The following is an 18,006-nucleotide window of genomic DNA, read 5'->3' as shown; positions in this document are numbered from 1 at the left end:
CATTTTAGGTTAAAAATTCTCTTTTGAGAGGCCTTAATTATATCCCAGTTTATTTTGTTATGCTTCTGTTACCTTCCAGATTCAAAGTTATTTTTTAAAATTTGAAAATATGTCAGACTTACAGAAAAGGTGCAAATAGAGTATAAAGGATTTTTTTTCCCTTTAAACTGTTTGAAAATAAGTTGCTGACAGTATGCCCCACAACATCTGAATGCTTTATTTACATAAAAGATGTGTTCTTCCATAATCATAATATAATAACCGGAATCAGGGAATTAAACTGATATGTTTCTACCATCTAATCCTCAGGATTATATAGGAGAAATATATAATAATTATAATGTATATGATATATATAATGCTAACAAGCTAATTTGACCTGTAGTTACACAGTCAGAATCTTGTTGACCGTGTGCTTATGGTGCATTTCATTATATTTTTTCTGTTATTTGCATTACAATTTGGCAAATTGAATCTGAAGGTTGAACAGAGATTTAGTTTCTTTAACAGATCTATTGGTGGTTGTATGAACTTTTCATTGGAAAGCAAATGATGTCTTGTTTTTACTCTTTTGTGATATTAGTACTCTTTGATGCTTAGTGCCTAGATCATTGGAGATTTTCATGTATCAGTTGGAATAATGTTATACTATACCAACATTAGCAGATTATATTGCCATTCATGCTTTATTTTTTCTCTTTCAGCCATAATTTAGTCTTAGTTCTGTAAGTAATGCTCACCACTACTCTATATGTCAATATTTCTCTAGTAATTATGGTTTTATAAAAATCAATCTTTAGTAAATTCCTTAGAAAAGTTCATAGGAACAATATTTCCCTAAAGTGTTGATAACAATTTGTGTCCTTTGTATTGGAAGAACATGAAATCTTTTGATCACATTTTCTTTCCTTGCATATATTTAATATATTATTTCAGTTTTATTCTGTCATAAAGCATTTCTGACAAAAAGTTTTATGAAAATATAATTTTATTTTAAGCCATGTACTCATTCTGCATGAATGGCTAGTGGATTATTTCTCTTTTTAAAATAATATTAAGTACTTTCACTAGACTGTGTCTTGGTATTAGTCATTCAAGATTGATATTCTGAGTAGGTCATGTTTTCTTTTAATGTTTAAAATTGTTTTTATGCTTGAAAGTTTAATAAGTTGTTTTTAATATTCGTTCTGATTTGCTTTGCTTTGATTTTCTTTATTTTCATGTGATAAGAACACTTAATATATGCCGTTTAAAAATTTTAAGTATACAGTACAGTTTTATTAACTATTGACATAGAACTTGCTCATCTTGCATAACTAAAACTTGATAACCATTGAACAATAACTCCCCGTTTTTCTCTCCCCCACAGCCAATGGCAACCACCATTCTTTGCTGTTTCTATAAGTGTGACTATTTTAGATACCTCGTGTAAGGGAAATTACACAGTATTTGTCCTTCTGTGAGTTGTTTATTTCAGTTAATATAATGTCCTCCAGATTTATTCATGTTGCTGCATATGGCAGGATTACCTTCTTTTGTAAGCCTGAATAATATTCCATTGTATATATACCATGTGATTTTTTGCGATAAGAACACTTAATATCTACACTTTTAGCAAATTTTTAAGTATGGAATACGGTATAGTTAACCCGAGGTACCATGCTGTACAGTAGATCTTTGGGACTTACTCATTTTTCATAACTGAAACTTAATACCCTTTGACTAATTCTTCCCAGTTTCCCCTCCCTTCAACCCCTGACAGACGTTCTTCTACTTTTTACTTCTATGAATTTGATTATTTTAAACTCATCATATAAGTGGTATTTTGTAGTATCTGTCCTTCTGTGTCTGGTTTATTTCACTTAGCATAATGTCTTCCAGATTCATCCATGTTGTTGCAAATGGCAGGATTTCCTTCCTTTTAAAGGCTGAATCATGTCCCATGGTATGTAGACTATTATGAATAATGCTGTAATGAGCATAGGAGCACAGATATCTCTTCAAAATTATTATTTGAGTTTTTTTGAATATACACTGAAAAGTGGGATTGCTGGACCACATGATAAATATATTTTTAGTTTTTGGAAATTTCATACTGTTCTCCACAGCGGCTGCACCATTTTATAATTCCAGCAGTAGTGCACAAATGCTCTAATTTCTCCACATCCTCAACAACAATTCTTTTTTTTTTTTTTTTCTTTTTTTGATAATAGCCATTCTAACAGGCATGAGACAATATCTCAGGGAATTTTGAATTTACAGTTCTCTAATGATTAGTGATGTTGAGCATCCTTTCATATACCTGTTGACCATTTGTGTATCTTCTTTGGAGAAATGTTTATTCAAGGTTTTTTTTTTTTTTTTTTTTTTTTTTTTTGCCTATTTTCAAATTGAGTTATTTGGTTGTTTTGCTGCTAAGTTTCTGATTTCTTTTTATATTTTGGTTGTTAATCCCTCATCAGATGGTACACAAATACTTCCTCCTTCTGTGGGTTGCCATTTGACTCTGCTTTCCTTTGGTGTGGAAAAACTTTTTAATTTGAGTTACTCCCACCTGTCTAATTTTGCTTTTGCTGCTTATGCTTTTGGTGTTATAATCAAGAATTCATGGCCCAAGACCAATGTCATGAAACTTTTACCCTATGTTTTCTTCTAGGAGTTTTACAGTTCCAAATCTTACATTATGTCTTTACTTCATTTTGAGTAGTCTTTTGTGTATGTGTATTTGCATATGAATAGCAAATTTTTTCTACACCATCTGTTGAAGAAATTATCTTTTCCCCACTGACACCCTTGTTGAAGATCAGTTAAACATCTATGTGTGAATTTATTTATGAGCTTTCTCTTATTCCAATGATCCATGTGGCTGTTGTTATCAGTACTATATTATTTTAATGACTATAGCTTTTTAGTATATTTTGAAATCAGGAAGTGTGATACCTCGAACTTTGTTCTTTTTCAATGTTGCTTTAGCTATTCAGGATCTTTTGTGGTTCCATATGAATTTTAAGATTTTTTTGTCTATTATTAAAAATGCCATTAGGATTTTGATAATTATTGCATTGAATCAAAGATCAAGATCACTTTGGGTAGTGTGATTATTTTGATCTTCCAATCCATTAACATGAGAGGTTTTTCCATTTCTTTTTGTCTTTATTTATTTCATTAATGCTTTGTGTTCAGTGTACACAGGTCTTTTACCTTCTTAGTTAAGTTTATCACCAAGTATTTTATTCTTTCTGATTCTGTTAGAAAGAAATTATTTCTTAAGTATCTTTTTGGATGGTTCATTGTTGGTGTATAAAAGCACAACTGATTTTTGTATATAGATTTCATATCTGCAGCTTATGAATTTGTTTATTATTTCTAATAGTTTTTGTGAAGTCTTTGGGATTTTTTTTTTTTTTTTTTTTTACCTATAAGGTCATTTGCAAACAAAGATAATTTTACTTCCTCTGTTTTGATTTGGATACCTTTTATTTATTTTTCATGTCTAAGTGCTCTGGCTAGGATTTTCACACTATGTTGATTAGAAGTGATGAGAATTGTCATCTTTACCTTTTTCCTGATTTTAGAGGAAAAGCTTTCAGTTTTTCACCACTGAGTATGATGTTGCCATAGGCTTTATGTATATGGTTTTGTTATGTTCAGGTAAAGTATTTACTAAGTATTTTCATCAGGAAACGTTGTAGAATTTTGTCCAGCGGTTTTTCTGTGTCTATTGAGATGGTCATGGTATTTTATCTTTTAATCTGTTTTACTGTATATTGCATTAATTGATTTGCTTTATTTGAATCGTCCTTGTATCACAGGAAAAAAATTTCATTTGCTCATAATATAACTGAGGTGGAAGTTGAGACTGGACTCCAGAGGTGGAGCTTAGACGCTAGACCAAATTGAGGACTAGCAAAATCAGGGCTGGTGTAGAAGCAGCTTTCCATAAGATGTCTACCAATGTGCCATGTCAATTTGCCATTGCCGTGACAACACCTGGAACTAATTGCCCCTTTCCATGACAACAACCTGATGACCTAGAAGTTACCACTCTTTTTCTAGAAATTTCTGCATAAACTGCTCCTTAATTTGCATGTAGTTAAAATGTAGTAAATTTACATGTAGTTAAAATGTAGTAAAATAAATATGACTGCAGAAGCACCTTTGAGCTGCTACTTTGGCACACTGCCTATTGTGTAGCCCTGCTTGCAAAGAGCAGTAACTCTGCTACTGCTGTACACTGACACTTCAGTAAAAGTTGCTGTTTAACACCACCAGCTTGCCCTTGCATTCTTTTCTAGGTGAAGTTAAGAACCTCCCAGGCTAAGCCCCAATTTTGGGGCTCTCCTGAACTCCATCATAACCATCTGTGTTAGGTAATTGGCTTTATATGGAGGAAAAACAAACTTCCTGTCTTTAGGACAAAAGGTAGTTTTGCAACTTGGAACAATGACTCTACCAAAATTAGGCTCCTGCTTTCCCACAGAAACTGGGAGACAGAGGTGCAATTTATTTTGATGTTTACATTATATAAAGATGGCTCCTATGTTTTGAGAAAGACATTCCCGGGTTATAAAGCTGAACAGAGTTTTCAAAATGATTTATATACATTTCAGAGAGAGAAAGTACTTGTAATTACATGTTTTCCAAAGTAAATGCTCTGAATAAAAGGAGGGAGGGAAATATTTTCTATTATCAACAGGGAGAATTAAGCCTCTTATTTCTTTTTTTTAGGTGGAGTCTTGCTCTTGTCTCCCAGGCTAGAGTGCAGTGGCACAATGTCAGCTCACTGCAACCTCTGTCTCCTGGGTTCAAGCAATTCTTGTGCCTCAGCCTCCTGAGTAGCTGGGATTACAGGTGCCCGCCACCATGCCTGGCTATTATTTTTTTGTATTTTTAGTAGAGATGGGGTTTCGCCATGTTGGCCAGGCTGGTCTCAAACTCCTGACCTTGTGATCCGCGTGCCCTGGCCTCCCAAAGTGCTGGGATTATAGACGTGAGCCACCACCTCTGGCCTAACCTTCTTATTTTTAATTTTTGGTTTGTGTTTGTCCTTACATAAGAAATAATACAGAGAAATCCTATGTCCTGTTTCCTCACTTTGCCCAAGTGGTAATATCTTAAAAAAACTAGTACATTATCAAAACCAGAATATCGACATTGATAAAGTAAAGAAATAACTATAATGTAGTTCAGTGTTTTTAGTTGTACTTTGCAAGAAAAATAGAGAAATGACTCCATCTTTCTGGAAATGAAAGTCCCATCCTTACAATTTCTTTGATAGACAATCAATAAACAATGACTGAGATCTATGGTTTATTTATAGTCAATATATTTGTGTACTGCCAATTATATTACAAAATAAAATATGAATTATTTGAGTTGTAGCTATGATTTTAATTAGGTGTGTCTCTTTTATTATTGGCATGAATAATAAACACCTAATTTTAATTAGGTGTGTCTCTTTTCTATTATTGGTATGAATAATACTGATATGTTTTGTTGACATTTATGTATGTTAAATCAGTGTGTGACAGGGTTTTGCTACATGAATCAGTAACATTTGAAGGAAAAGTATGAAGGTTGTCAATGTAGGTTGCCAGCCTTTTATTTTGAAAATTAAGGAAAAAGACAACAAGATTAAGGTAAACATCTACTCTATTATCATAATTTATTTCTAACTAAAGAGCATTTATCTTTACCCAAAATATATCTAGGCTGTATATTGAAAAAAAAAAAAAAAAGAAATCCTGATACTCATAGTATAGTCCAGTTAGAAACCTTATGCAGTCACAATTTTCTTTAAATGTGATGCATCTAAAGTTTTAAATAAAGATAAATCACAACATAAGATTTTGTGATAGTACATGTATATTGAAAAACCACAGCCTAAAATTTTATTCTATAGTTAATCATTGATATAGTAGCTGTCTTTTCCAAGTTTTAAATGTGGTGATCAGTTTCTTGCAAACAACATGAAGTACAGAACAATGTCCACCCTATTTGTATTTATATTTTATGGGGATTATAAAAAATTCAATTTACATAGGCATTTTGAAAAATTCATAAGCACTACTGTCAAATTTATTTTATCAATTCAGAATATTATAGGAAAACTGAGAAAAATCTAAGGTTCTGCCCTCTAGGCAACCCATGCCATTAGTTGTTGATACCAGGTGTCTAGCTAGTGAGGATTATAGACAAGGATGATCCTTTTAATATGCTATTTAATTTAGTCTATTTGTATTTTGTTGAGGATTTTTATATCCATATTCACCAAGGATATTGGCCTATAATTTTCTTTTCCAGTTGTGCCCTTGTCTAGTTTTGGTATGATGATAATGCTGACTTATGAGTCTGAAGGTATTTCTTTTTTTTTTTTTTAATATTTTGGGAAGAATTTAAGGAAGATTGATATTGATTCTTGTTTAAATGTTTGGTAGCATTCATCAGAGAAGCCATCAAGTCCCAGGCTTTTCCTTTTGATTACTGCTTTTGAGCTTGTTGAGTACTGCTTCAATCTCTTATTCACTATTGGTCTGTTCAAGTTGCCTATCTTTTCATGATTCAGCTTTAGTAGGTTATATGTTTCTAAGAATTTTTCCATTTCTTCTGGGTTATTCAATTTGTTGGCTAAAGTTGTTCATAATAGTCCCTTATGATCATTTTTATTTCTGTACCATCACTTGTCATGTTTTCTCTTTCATTTATTATTTTATTTGTGACTTCTGTCTTTTTAAAATTAGTTTAGGTAAGGGCTTGCCAATTGTTTTGTTTGTTCTTTGGTCCCTTTTAATCTCTTTCAGTTGTTTCATTAAATTTTCAAGTTTTTGTTTTAACTTTTAATTGACAATAGTTGCATATTATATATTTATGGGATACAATGTGATATTTTAAATGTTTACATTATGGGAATAATTAAATCAGGTTGTTTAAGAAATCCAGTACCTCACCTACTTAGTATTCTTTTTGTGGTGAAAATATTTAAAATCTTCTCTTAGCAATTTTGAAATATACAGTGTGTTATTATTATAGTCACTTTTTTCTACAGTAGATCATTAAAACTTATTCCTCCTGCTTAACTGAAATTTTGTACACTTTGATCAACATCTTCCCTTTCCACATGCTGTGTTGTGCATGGATTTATTTCTGGACTCTGTATCCTGTTCCACTGGTCATTATATGTTGTTATGCCAATAACATGCTGTGTTGGTAACTATAGCATTGTAGTGGATTTTGAAGTCAGGTAGTGTGATGCCTTCAGCTTTGTTCTTTTTTTCTCAAGGTTACTTTGGCTATATGGGATCTTTTGTGGTTCTGTATAAAACTTAGGATTGTATTTTCTATTTCTCTGAAAAATGACTTGGAATTTTGATAGAGATTGCATCACTTTTGTAATATGGCCATTTTAACTATATTACATTTTCAGTCCATGAACATAGAATAGTTTTCCATTTATTTGTGTCATAATTATTTCTTTCATCAGTGTTTTGTTTTTATTATACAGGTTTTTCACCTTTTTGGTTAAATTTACTCTTCAGGATTTTGTGTTTTTTTTATTTAATGTTATTGTGAATGGGATTTTCTTAATTTACTTTTCAGATAATTTGTTGTTAGTGTAAAGATACACTACTGATTTTTCTGTGTTGAATTTGTATCCTGTAACTTTACTGACTTCATCAGTTGAAATAGTTTATTGGTGGAGTCTTTAGAAATTTCTCTATATAAGATCATGTCATTAGGAAATAGAAACAGTTTCACTTCTTTCTTTCCAATTTGCATACCTTTTATTTCTTTTTCTTGTCTAATTGCTCTGGCTAGAACTTGCAGTCCTAGGTTAAGTAGAAGTGTGAGAGTGGGCATCGTTGTCTGGTTCCTGAATTAGAGGAAAAGCTTTCAGTATGATGTTAGCTGTGGGCTTTTCATAAATGTCTTTTATTGTATAGAGGTTTATTCCTTTAAAACTTAACTTGTTTTGAATTTTTTATCTGGAAACGTTCTTGAATGTTGTTAAAAGCCTTTTCAGCTCCATTGAGTTGATCATATAGTTTTCGTAATTCGTTCTGTTAATGTACTGTATCATCTTTATGGAGTTGTGTATGTTGAACCATCCTTGCATCCCAATGATAAATCCCACTTATGATAAATGATTCTTTTAATGTACTGTTGAATTCAGGCTGATAGTATTTTGTTAAAGATTTTTGCACCTGTGATCATCACAGACAGCTGCCTTTAGTTTTCTTTTCTTATAATGTTTTTGTCTGGCTTTGGTATCAGGGTGTATTAGTCAGGGTTCTCTAGAGGGACAGAACTGATAGCATAGATGTATGTATAAACGGGAGTTTATTAAGCAGTATTGACTCACACAATCACAAACCACTGGTATAAGTCCAAGAGTTCAAAAGCTGACGAACTTGGAGTCCGATATTTGAGAGCAGGAATCATCTGGCACGAGAAAAAGATGAAGGCCGGAAGACTCAACAAGTCTGCTTTTCCATCTTTTCCTGCTTGCTTTATTCCAGTGTACTGGCAGCTGATTAGATGGTACCCACCCAGATTGAGAGTGGCCCTGCTTCTCCCAGTTCACTGACTCAATGTTAATCTCCTTTGGCAACACCCTCACAGACACACCTAGGAGCAATACTTTGCATCCTTCAATCCAACCAAATTGACACTCAGTATTAACCATCACACAGGGCAATGCTAGACTTGTAAAATGAGTTTGGAAGCATTCCCTTTTCTTCAGTTTTTGGAAGTATTTTAGAAGGATTGGTATTACAGATTGATTGTCCTTAATCTGAAAGCTCAAAATCCAAAATACTCCAAAATTGGAAACTTTTTGAGTGTTGGCATAATGCCACAAGTGGAAAATTTTACATGTGACCTCATCTGATGGGTCACAGTAAAATGCGATCAAAACTTTGTTTCAGGAACAAAATTACTGAAGTTATTGTATATGATATGTAAGACATACACTGAGCATAAATAAGACACACACTAAACCATAAAACAAAGGAGTTTCATGTTTAGACTTGGGTCCCATTCCCAAGATATCCTAAAATGTATATACAGTATTCCAAAATTTGAAAAATTCTGAAATCTGAAACACTTCTGTCCCAAGCATTTCAGATAAGGGATAATCAACCCTTATTTTTTCTCTTAATATTTGGTAGAATTCTGTGTGAGTCATCTGGTCCTTGTTTTTCCTTTGATGGGATATTTCTTTTCTATTATTATTGATTTAACCATTTTATTCATTATTTGCTTACTCAGGTTTTCTCTCTTTTTTTAATTCAGTCTTTTTGGGTTTTATGTTTCTGTGAATTTATCCATTTTACCTAGGTTATCCAATTTGTAGGTAACTTGTTTATAGTTGTCTTTCATGATCTTTTGTATCTCTGTGGTATCAGTTGTAATGTCTCCTCTTTCATTTCTGAATTTATGTATTTGTCTTCCCTTTTTTTTCTGTCTTGACTAAAGGTTTGTCAATTTTGTTTACCTTTTCAAAAAATCAATTCTTAGTTTTATTGTTGTTTTCTATTATCTTTCTAGTCTCTATTTTATTTATTCTTCTCTGATCTTTATTATTTTCTTCCACAGACTTTGAGCTTAGTTTTTTCTTTGTTTTCTAGTTCTGTGAGGTATAATGTTGTTTATTTGAGATCTTGGTCTGCTATATGCTGCTATGATCTATTACATAGAGCTGGAATAGAAGTTCTCATTTCTGATGATAATTGCTGCATGTAGTATATGAAAAATTAGAGATAATGCAAAGGTTTGAATGATTTTATATTTTTCTAGAGGGGGTTTACTTTTACTTTTAGATACAGAAATGCTAGTAAAAGTTCACCTTAATTCCTTAAACATTTGAATGATGCTAATCTGGCTTTCATTGCTCCTGAGGGTTGTTCTTCTCATTTATCCTTCTCGATTGTAGCCCTTTGGAATCCCAGCCTAAAGATTTGTTGACTTATTTTTTTTTTTGGTAATTTTTCTCTCTCACTTTTTAAAGGTTTAGACATACTACAAATGGAAAGAAATATAGACCGAACATGCATATACACTGCTAAAATCTCTGACTAGTTTGGCTTTTTTTTTTTTTTTTTTTTCCCAAAAGCAGCCTTTTAGGGCTTCTCTCCTGGCCTCTCTTTTGTCCATGTTTTTTTGTTCCATAAATTATAACCTTTTGTTAGGTCTCTGGTGCTTCCAAAATGATTTTTTAAAATATTTTGTCTACCTTTTCTAGTTGCTCTCAGGGGAAGAGTTGGTGTAAAACAACATAATTTGTCACTGGCAGAGTAAAAGTTTGCTGTGATCACTCGTGAATGAAAATAATTCTCAGGCTTAATTTTGCAATGTTTCTATTTTCCTTCAAAATTCATAGTACAAAATTAAATTAAATAAATAAAATGCACAAAATTAAACATTGAAAATTTAAAAATATCAGTGCTCAAACCGTGCCTAGAGATCATATTTTATGCAATACTTCCAGGAAAAGGAGAAAGTGTTGTAAAAGTTTTACAAAGGGAATAATGAAATTTAAGAATTCTAAAAAATCTAAGAATTATTCCCCTGGAAGAGTTTTAAAGATAATTGATCAAAAGTTTGTTTTGAGTTTATGAAATTCATTGTTGTTTATTTTGTAATGAATGCTAGTCCACAACATTTATAGAGCATCTGTGTGAACTGTTTTGAGATATTCAAATACTTCAGGTTTGGTGTCAATACATTATATTTTTTCAAGTTTATTTTCAATTGGATTTATATAACCATTTAAATTAAAATAATCTAACTTAACATAGTCTGCCCAGTTCATTTAAAGATGTTTTGTCTCACATAAATGAACATCTAACTGATATGTTATAAAATTAATTCATATTTCCCAATAAGGATCTCTTGGATAAACTGAATCAGTTTTTTTTTTCATTCAGAGGGTGAAACATGTTACTAGTCAAATAATTAATAGCAAGTAATGACATGTTAAAAGAAGTTTCATAAGATATTTTTATTTTAAAGTATATGATACAACTTTAATAATTGTTTTAACTAAAGTTTTAAAACACTATAATATAATTTTAAATGCTGGTAGACTTTAGTTCTTTCTATGTTTTATGTGTGAAAATTACAGAGACATGATGTAGGTACTCATTTGTTGGTGGTTAAAGAGTTAGGTGACTTCCTAGAAACAGAAGATCCTAAAAATTGGATGACAGTCACTTATGTGAAATATTTTGTCGTAACCAAGAACGTTAGAAGGAAGTCATTTTACTTCTCTCTCTGTGTGTGTGTGTAGTGTGTACATGTATTTTTATATCTGTAGCTACATCTCATTGATCTGTAGTATTGTAAGATCTAGATAAAGCTTTCAGATATTCTACTTGTTATAATAAAGTGAGTTTTGTATTATAGGATTGTGAAAAAAATGTCTTGGATAATGAATTATATAACAGAAGTATATCTCTTTCTCTTAGAAGAAGAGGGCTGTGAATTCTCTGGTGAGGTCAGTGTTTTATTTCCAAGAGGAAGAGTATGAAGAGTATGTAAACCTTCTGTGTATAGCTGTGTGTGTTTGTATGTTTGGTATCCTTCATGCAAGTCGGATATTTATAGTCCTAAATTGCACTTTTAGATTAAATTTATCTTAATATTATGTCAGAATATTCTGCCTGCTGTACTCATCTATTTTACTCTTGTCTAATCTCTGGAAACTGTGGCCGTATATCATGGCTGCTAAGATTTAATTATAACATAATAATTGAATTAAAGAAGTGCAGTTGTTCAGATGACCTTTTTTCTTCATCACTTTCACTTCAGTTGACAAGTGAATGTGAGACTCGATGGTTGTGCTGGGCCTTCATAATATATTAAAACTTTCTGAACATTTTAATCAAAACATAGTTCATCTGCTTGGTGCCATAAATAGATGAAGTTACTGAGTGTTCTTCCCAGTACTGCTTCTCTGAAGTAGTTTAATAATCAGTTGATTTAGAAATGAGGAGTATTTCTATTCTATCATTTTCTGCAAGATTTGTTCCTAAACTGGAAAAGTAGCTATTTATCCGATTAGCTCAAGCATAAAACAAAGGAAAACTTTGAAAGACTTGATTGTGAATTGTTTTTCATTTTTTGCTTGGAATTTTAAAGGGAACATTGTTTTATGGTTTTAACAAATTTAAGTTTACATACTTTTTTTCAAATAACTGAAAATTTTCATACTTGGTGAATAAAAGAATAGTTTCCTAACTATAAGATTACGAAAACATAATATAGTATCGTTATGTAAAAGTGCTTGGCTTCCACATATTTGTACATGTACATTGTGCCTGTGCCAGAGGTTATTGTAATTAGGTTCGTAAGTACTTTTGATAATCTAATATTATTGATATTCAGAACAAGACTTTTTAGGACACAAGTTAAAATTCTTTAAAATGTAGCTGTTTCTGGGTGTATAACATCAATTAATATTATTAATAATTGTCTTTCCTTAAAATTTTACACCCCTTTAATAGGCATAGAATGATATGCCACTGCACATTTTCCAAAGAATTAACAATTATTTATTTAGTAGTATAAGACATTAGCTAAGATGTAAATTTTATTTCAAGTCAAAAAGATTAATCACTTGGTTGATAGCTAATACATTCCAGCATCCAGGAAATAACCGACGTATTTCCCATGAGCTGAACTAGTCATAACATATGTGTAGATTTCTTATTATTTCCAGTTTTCACTTTTTATAATACAGTGAACTAAAAAACAGGAAAGCTGCCTGAAAGTTTTTTGTTTCTGATTTTAAAAGTAAATTGTACTCATTGCGAGAAATTGGGAAAACCCAGAAATGCATAACACATTTTAAAAAAATTAGATGATAATCATTACATTCTGGTACACTGCATTCTATTTTTTTCTGTGTGTGTGTGTATATATATATATATATATATATGCATATATATGCTTATGTTTTAATCAAATTGGTATTATGCTACACATATACCAAAATTGGTGTTATACTATACATTACCGTTGATATTTTTTCTGAACAATGTATCTCAGATCTCTGTTATTTAACCATTTGTTCAATTTTATTCAGGTGTAAATCAAACACATATCTGTGTCCTGTTCTTTCATGAAGCTTACTGTCTAGTGGGGGAAACATAAATATTTTATTTTTATTTTTATTTTTTTTTGAGATGGAGTTTCACTCTTGTTGCCCAGCCTGGAGTGCAATGGTGCGATCTTAGCTCACTGCAGCCTCTGCCTCCGGGTTCAAGTGATTCTCCTGCCTCAGCCTCCTGAGTAGCTGGGATTACAGGCATGCACCACCACGCCTGGCTAATTTTGTATTTTTTTTTTCTTGTTTTTTTTGAGACGGAGTCTCACTCTGTCTGCCAGGCTAGATTGCGGTGGCACGATCTCGGCTCACTGCAAGCTCTACTTCCCAGGTTCACGCCATTCTCCTGCCTCAGCCTCCTGAGTACCTGGGACTACAGGCACCTGCTACTATGCCTGGCTAATTTTTTGTATTTTTAGTAGAGATTTGGTTTCTCCATGTTGGTCAGGCTGGTTTTGAACTCCCAACCTCAGATGATCTGCCCTCCTTGGCCTCCCGAAGTGCTGGGATTACAGGTGTGAGCCACCATGCCCAGCCAACATAAACATTTAAATGTATAATATCAAAATATAAGTTTTATTAAGGGGGAAGACAGGTCCTGTGAGAGAGACTAACTTTAAGAATGGAGCACCTATTTCAGATTGATGTTTAGAGCTGGTGTGCTGACATTTAAGTAGAGGCTTTATAAAGGATGAGGAAAAAGCCATTCAAGAATGGGGTTAAGAACATTCTAGTAAGAGGAAATAGCAGGTGCAAAGGCCATGAGGTGGGAAAGGGTTTGGTGTGTAAAAGGGCCTACAAGAAAGCCAGGAGGCTGGAGCAAAGAGAAAGAAAGGATACTGCCTATAATGAGGTTAGAGAGGAAAATAGGAGCCAAGACCTGTAGACCAAAGAAAAGAGATTTCATTATAAGTACTACGGGAAGCCATTACAATTTTTTGGCTAGTGGAATGACATGGGCATGTTTACATTTTCAAAAGATTACTCTGGATGTCACATAGAAGATGAACTGGAAGGAGAACAAAAGAAGAAGCAGAAATGTAAGTTAGGAGGCTCTTTGGGTAGACCATGAGAGGGATGAAAAGCTTGAATTAGGCTGATGATAGGAGCTATGGAGAGAAGTAAACAGCTGTGAGGCATGTTTTGGAGTTATAACTGATAACTTATGAGGTAGTGATGAATAGGAGTTGGCAGATTAAAAAGAAAGACTTGAGATTGATGACTTTCATTTATGGCCTGATAACTCAAGCAGATAGTGGTAGCATTTATTGACAAGAAGTAAACTTGGTAAGCACCAGTATTAGGGTGATGTTTGTGATATAAAATAATTATTTTATGTTTGGATGATACTTTTGAGGGATCTATAAAACAACCACTTGTATAAGTTAAGAAAGCAGTTGTATGCATGAGTCTGTACCCAGAAGTGAGTCTCAGAGCTGATGACATACCTTTGGAAGTTATCGTGTAGATGGTATTTGAAACCAAAGAAATTATCCTGGTCTGTTTTGTGTTGCTATAACAGAATACCTGAGACCAGGTAATTTAAAAAGAAGAGAAATTTATTTTCTCACAGTTCTGAAGTCTGGGAAGCCCAGGATCAAGGCACTGGCATCTGGCGAGGGCATTCTTGCTGTATCCTAACATGATGGAAGGCAGAAGGGCAAATGATGGCCAAATGCTGTATGAAGCCTCTTTCATAAGGGCCTTCATTCCATTCATAAGAAAGGTGCCCTCATGGCCTAATCACTTCTTAAATGCTCTGCATCTTAATACTGTCATGTTGGTAACACCTGAATTTTGGAAGGGATACATTCAAACTATAGCAGAAACAGATGAAATAACCTAATAAAAAGTGATTGTATAGGGAACAAGAGTGCCTTGAACTGAGCTCTGCCAATGAGATGTTGAATACTTGAGAATCTGAGAAGAAGAGAAACACAGAGGAATGTGGTGTCAAAAGTCAGGAAAGACAGCTTCTAAAAAGAATGAGTGGACAGCTGTGTCACATACTGCTGAGAGGTCTGGCAAGATGAGGGCTAGAAGTGACCACTGAATTTAGCAATATGAAGGTCTCTGGTAATATCATCAAAAACAACTTCAGGACTGTTAGAAGACATATTGTTATGGATATAGTCATAATTTATAGATGATTTACTAAAACCAGGATTTTAATGGCTACAAATTAATCTTCACTAGAGATAGCAGAGTATACTCAGTCACTCCTATTGCTGAGGAGCAGCATTCTATGAATAATAGGCTTGTGTGTGTTTTAAGGGCTAATAGGCTCTGGGGAGTTGCTGGCTGCACCTCAATTAGTTTTAAGGGCTAATAGGCTCTGGGGAGTTGCTGGCTGCACCTTAATGGGGCTTACTGTGGGAAATTTCACTTCATTTTTAAAAATTCTCTCTGAGTGGGAGTTTGGGTTAAAAATCCAAATACTTGGGAATATGGGTACTGGCTGAGTTTCTCTTTGAGAGTGTTGTGCATTTGCAACTTCGGTGCTCTCTGCTCTGGTCTGGAACCCGTCTTTCCTCCCACCAGTAGGAAGAGTGGGACAGTGGAGGGTCCCTCTGGTTTATACTTGAACTTACTGACCTCTGCACAGTTGTCTTGAAGTACACGAGCACTGCCAGCCCCTGGTTATTTGGGTATATTCTCTTATTCCGACTCCCTTCAAATTAGAAAATTAAAATGGATAGGCTCACTCTTGTATCTTCTCCAGGGCCTATGTTTTACGCTTACATAGAGGAGAGTCCTAGAAAGAATGCAGATTTTATAGCCAAAGTGACTTAGGTTGAAACTCTGCCTTAATTTTCTTATCTCTAAAATGGGGCTAGTTCTATCATGCAGAATTACAGTAAATATTTAAAGTAACGTGTGAAAAGTGCTTGGAACAAAGTAAACAATAACTGGTGGCTGTAATTGATATTATTGTTTAAAGTAAATTCTTGATATTATTGAAATGTTGAATTAGTGACTTGGGTTATAATTTGTCTGTATGATATTGTTCTGTGAGATAAAACATTGTCCAATGGCATAGACCTCTGAAAATTTGTTCTTTTTGGGGGTGATCCGTTGGAAGTAGCCTTAGTAAATCCTATGTCATCAATATTTTGTACTATGGTTTTATTATTACAGTTTAAGAAAGCTTCACATTTTAATGGATTAGCACAGTTCTTCTGTTTTCCTATTAAAAAGATAATATTTCATTGAACTTTAATAAAAGTTGGTTCGTGATAAGACAGCATGCTTCATTGCCTAATGTTGCTCAGAACTAAAGTTAAAATTCTCTCATTAGAATTCCACGGGAGTTGGGAGGGAAGAATGTAAGCCAAGGATGGAAAAGAGATGTAAATTTTATATTTGTGCTCTATCTTTGGGAGAAGTGCCAAATGGCCTTCTATCACACTGAAAGGAGGGAGAACTAGAAAGTGTAATATTTTTTCCTGTTTTCCACTTGCCCTAAGATGGAGAGATTTAGTTTTTCTAAGCTAAAGTGCAGCATATTGCTTTAAAAGATGCGGCCGGGCGCGGTGGCTCAAGCCTGTGATCCCAGCACTTTGGGAGGCCGAGACGGGCGGATCACGAGGTCAGGAGATCAAGACCATCCTGGCTAACATGGTGAAACCCCGTCTCTACTAAAAATACAAAAAACTAGCCGGGCGACCTGGCGGGCGCCTGTAGTCCCAGCTACTCGGGAGGCTGAGGCAGGAGAATGGCGCGAACCCGGGAGGTGGAGCTTGCAGTGAGCTGAGATCCGGCCACTGCACTCCAGCCTGGGCGACAGAGCGAGACTCCGTCTCAAAAAAAAAAAAAAAAAAAAAAAAAAAAAAAAAAAAAAGATGCAAAAAGAATAGGTTCCATTTTAGCTATCTAGATATGGTAAAAATTAAAACATGATTAATCAGAAACAACTGATTGTTGTGACATATGTGTGTAGGAGATTTTCAGAGCATTCTCCCCAAAACATGGCTAATAAACTGCATTGTATATGGGACTGTTTTGTATAAAAAGAGGAAGAAGGTTATGAATACTTTGATCTCTTCAATTATAAGAATATGTATTGCCTGGCCTTCTCATATACAAGGTTAGGAAATACATTTAAATTTTAGGTAGAAATAACTTCTTTTCATTAAAAGAAGATTTAACTTTCAAGTAGGGAGAGGAGAAGGAGAAGCATTATGGTTTGTCATATGAATTTTGGGGAGAAGCTGATTTTTGAATGAACTCAGGACTTGTTTTCTGATTTCCCTGAATAAATAAGAGAGATGATTTGATCTCTAAAAAAATTTTATTATTTGGTTATTTATTGCTTATTTTTTAAAAGAACTGTGTGATGTTATGTACTGTACTTGTAATAAGTAGCCATACAAGGTTTAATTTTAAATTCTCTCTTTCCACAGTTTGGAAGAACTGAAGTAATTGATAATACTTTAAATCCTGATTTTGTAAGAAAGTTTATTCTGGACTACTTTTTTGAAGAAAGAGAAAATCTTCGTTTTGACTTGTAAGTTCTACTAAAATTTGCATTTAGAAAAATTTGATTTTTAAAGACAATATTACTAATATAAGGCAAGGTCTTATGGTTGCACTGAGTTCTAGATTATATTGGCAGGAAACCACATTAATTCTGTTCAGAGTGTGGCCCAAGCAAGCCCCCTGCTTTGCATTTTGTAGGTCTGAATACGTATTGAATGAATAGGTGAGCAGTTTAGCCATGCAGGATGGTGTATATGGATGTTCTTCCCAACTGCCCCGGGCTTCAGTGGATTTCCTACAAGTTCTAGGTATACTCCAAAGTTATCACATCCACTCTTATGGCTGATGTCTCTCAGATATTTGTCTCAGCAGCTTCTTAGCATAGCAACTGGATCCCTGCCTAACTATGGCTTCCGTTCATC

At 33.6% G+C, this 18,006-nt stretch overlaps 1 protein-coding gene across 3 annotated transcripts in view; it reads left to right on the top strand.

Moving 5' to 3' along the window:
- CPNE8 (copine 8) overlaps positions 1–18,006 on the top strand; it is a 261,364-nt gene that overhangs the window by 43,410 nt on the left and 199,948 nt on the right. For all 3 annotated transcript variants that reach the window (XR_004059563.1, XM_030938809.1, XM_030938808.1), the window contains exon 4: positions 17,509–17,612. Coding sequence is in view for 2 of the 3 variants with exons in the window: in XM_030938809.1 (XP_030794669.1) it covers positions 17,509–17,612 (104 nt within the window). In the remaining variant the exon portion in view is untranslated. The remainder of the gene's footprint in view (positions 1–17,508; positions 17,613–18,006) is intronic.

This window comes from Rhinopithecus roxellana, chromosome 10, assembly GCF_007565055.1.
Source record: "Rhinopithecus roxellana isolate Shanxi Qingling chromosome 10, ASM756505v1, whole genome shotgun sequence".
Taxonomy (NCBI): Eukaryota; Metazoa; Chordata; class Mammalia; order Primates; family Cercopithecidae; genus Rhinopithecus; species Rhinopithecus roxellana.
This window is presented reverse-complemented; position numbering and strand designations above follow the sequence as displayed.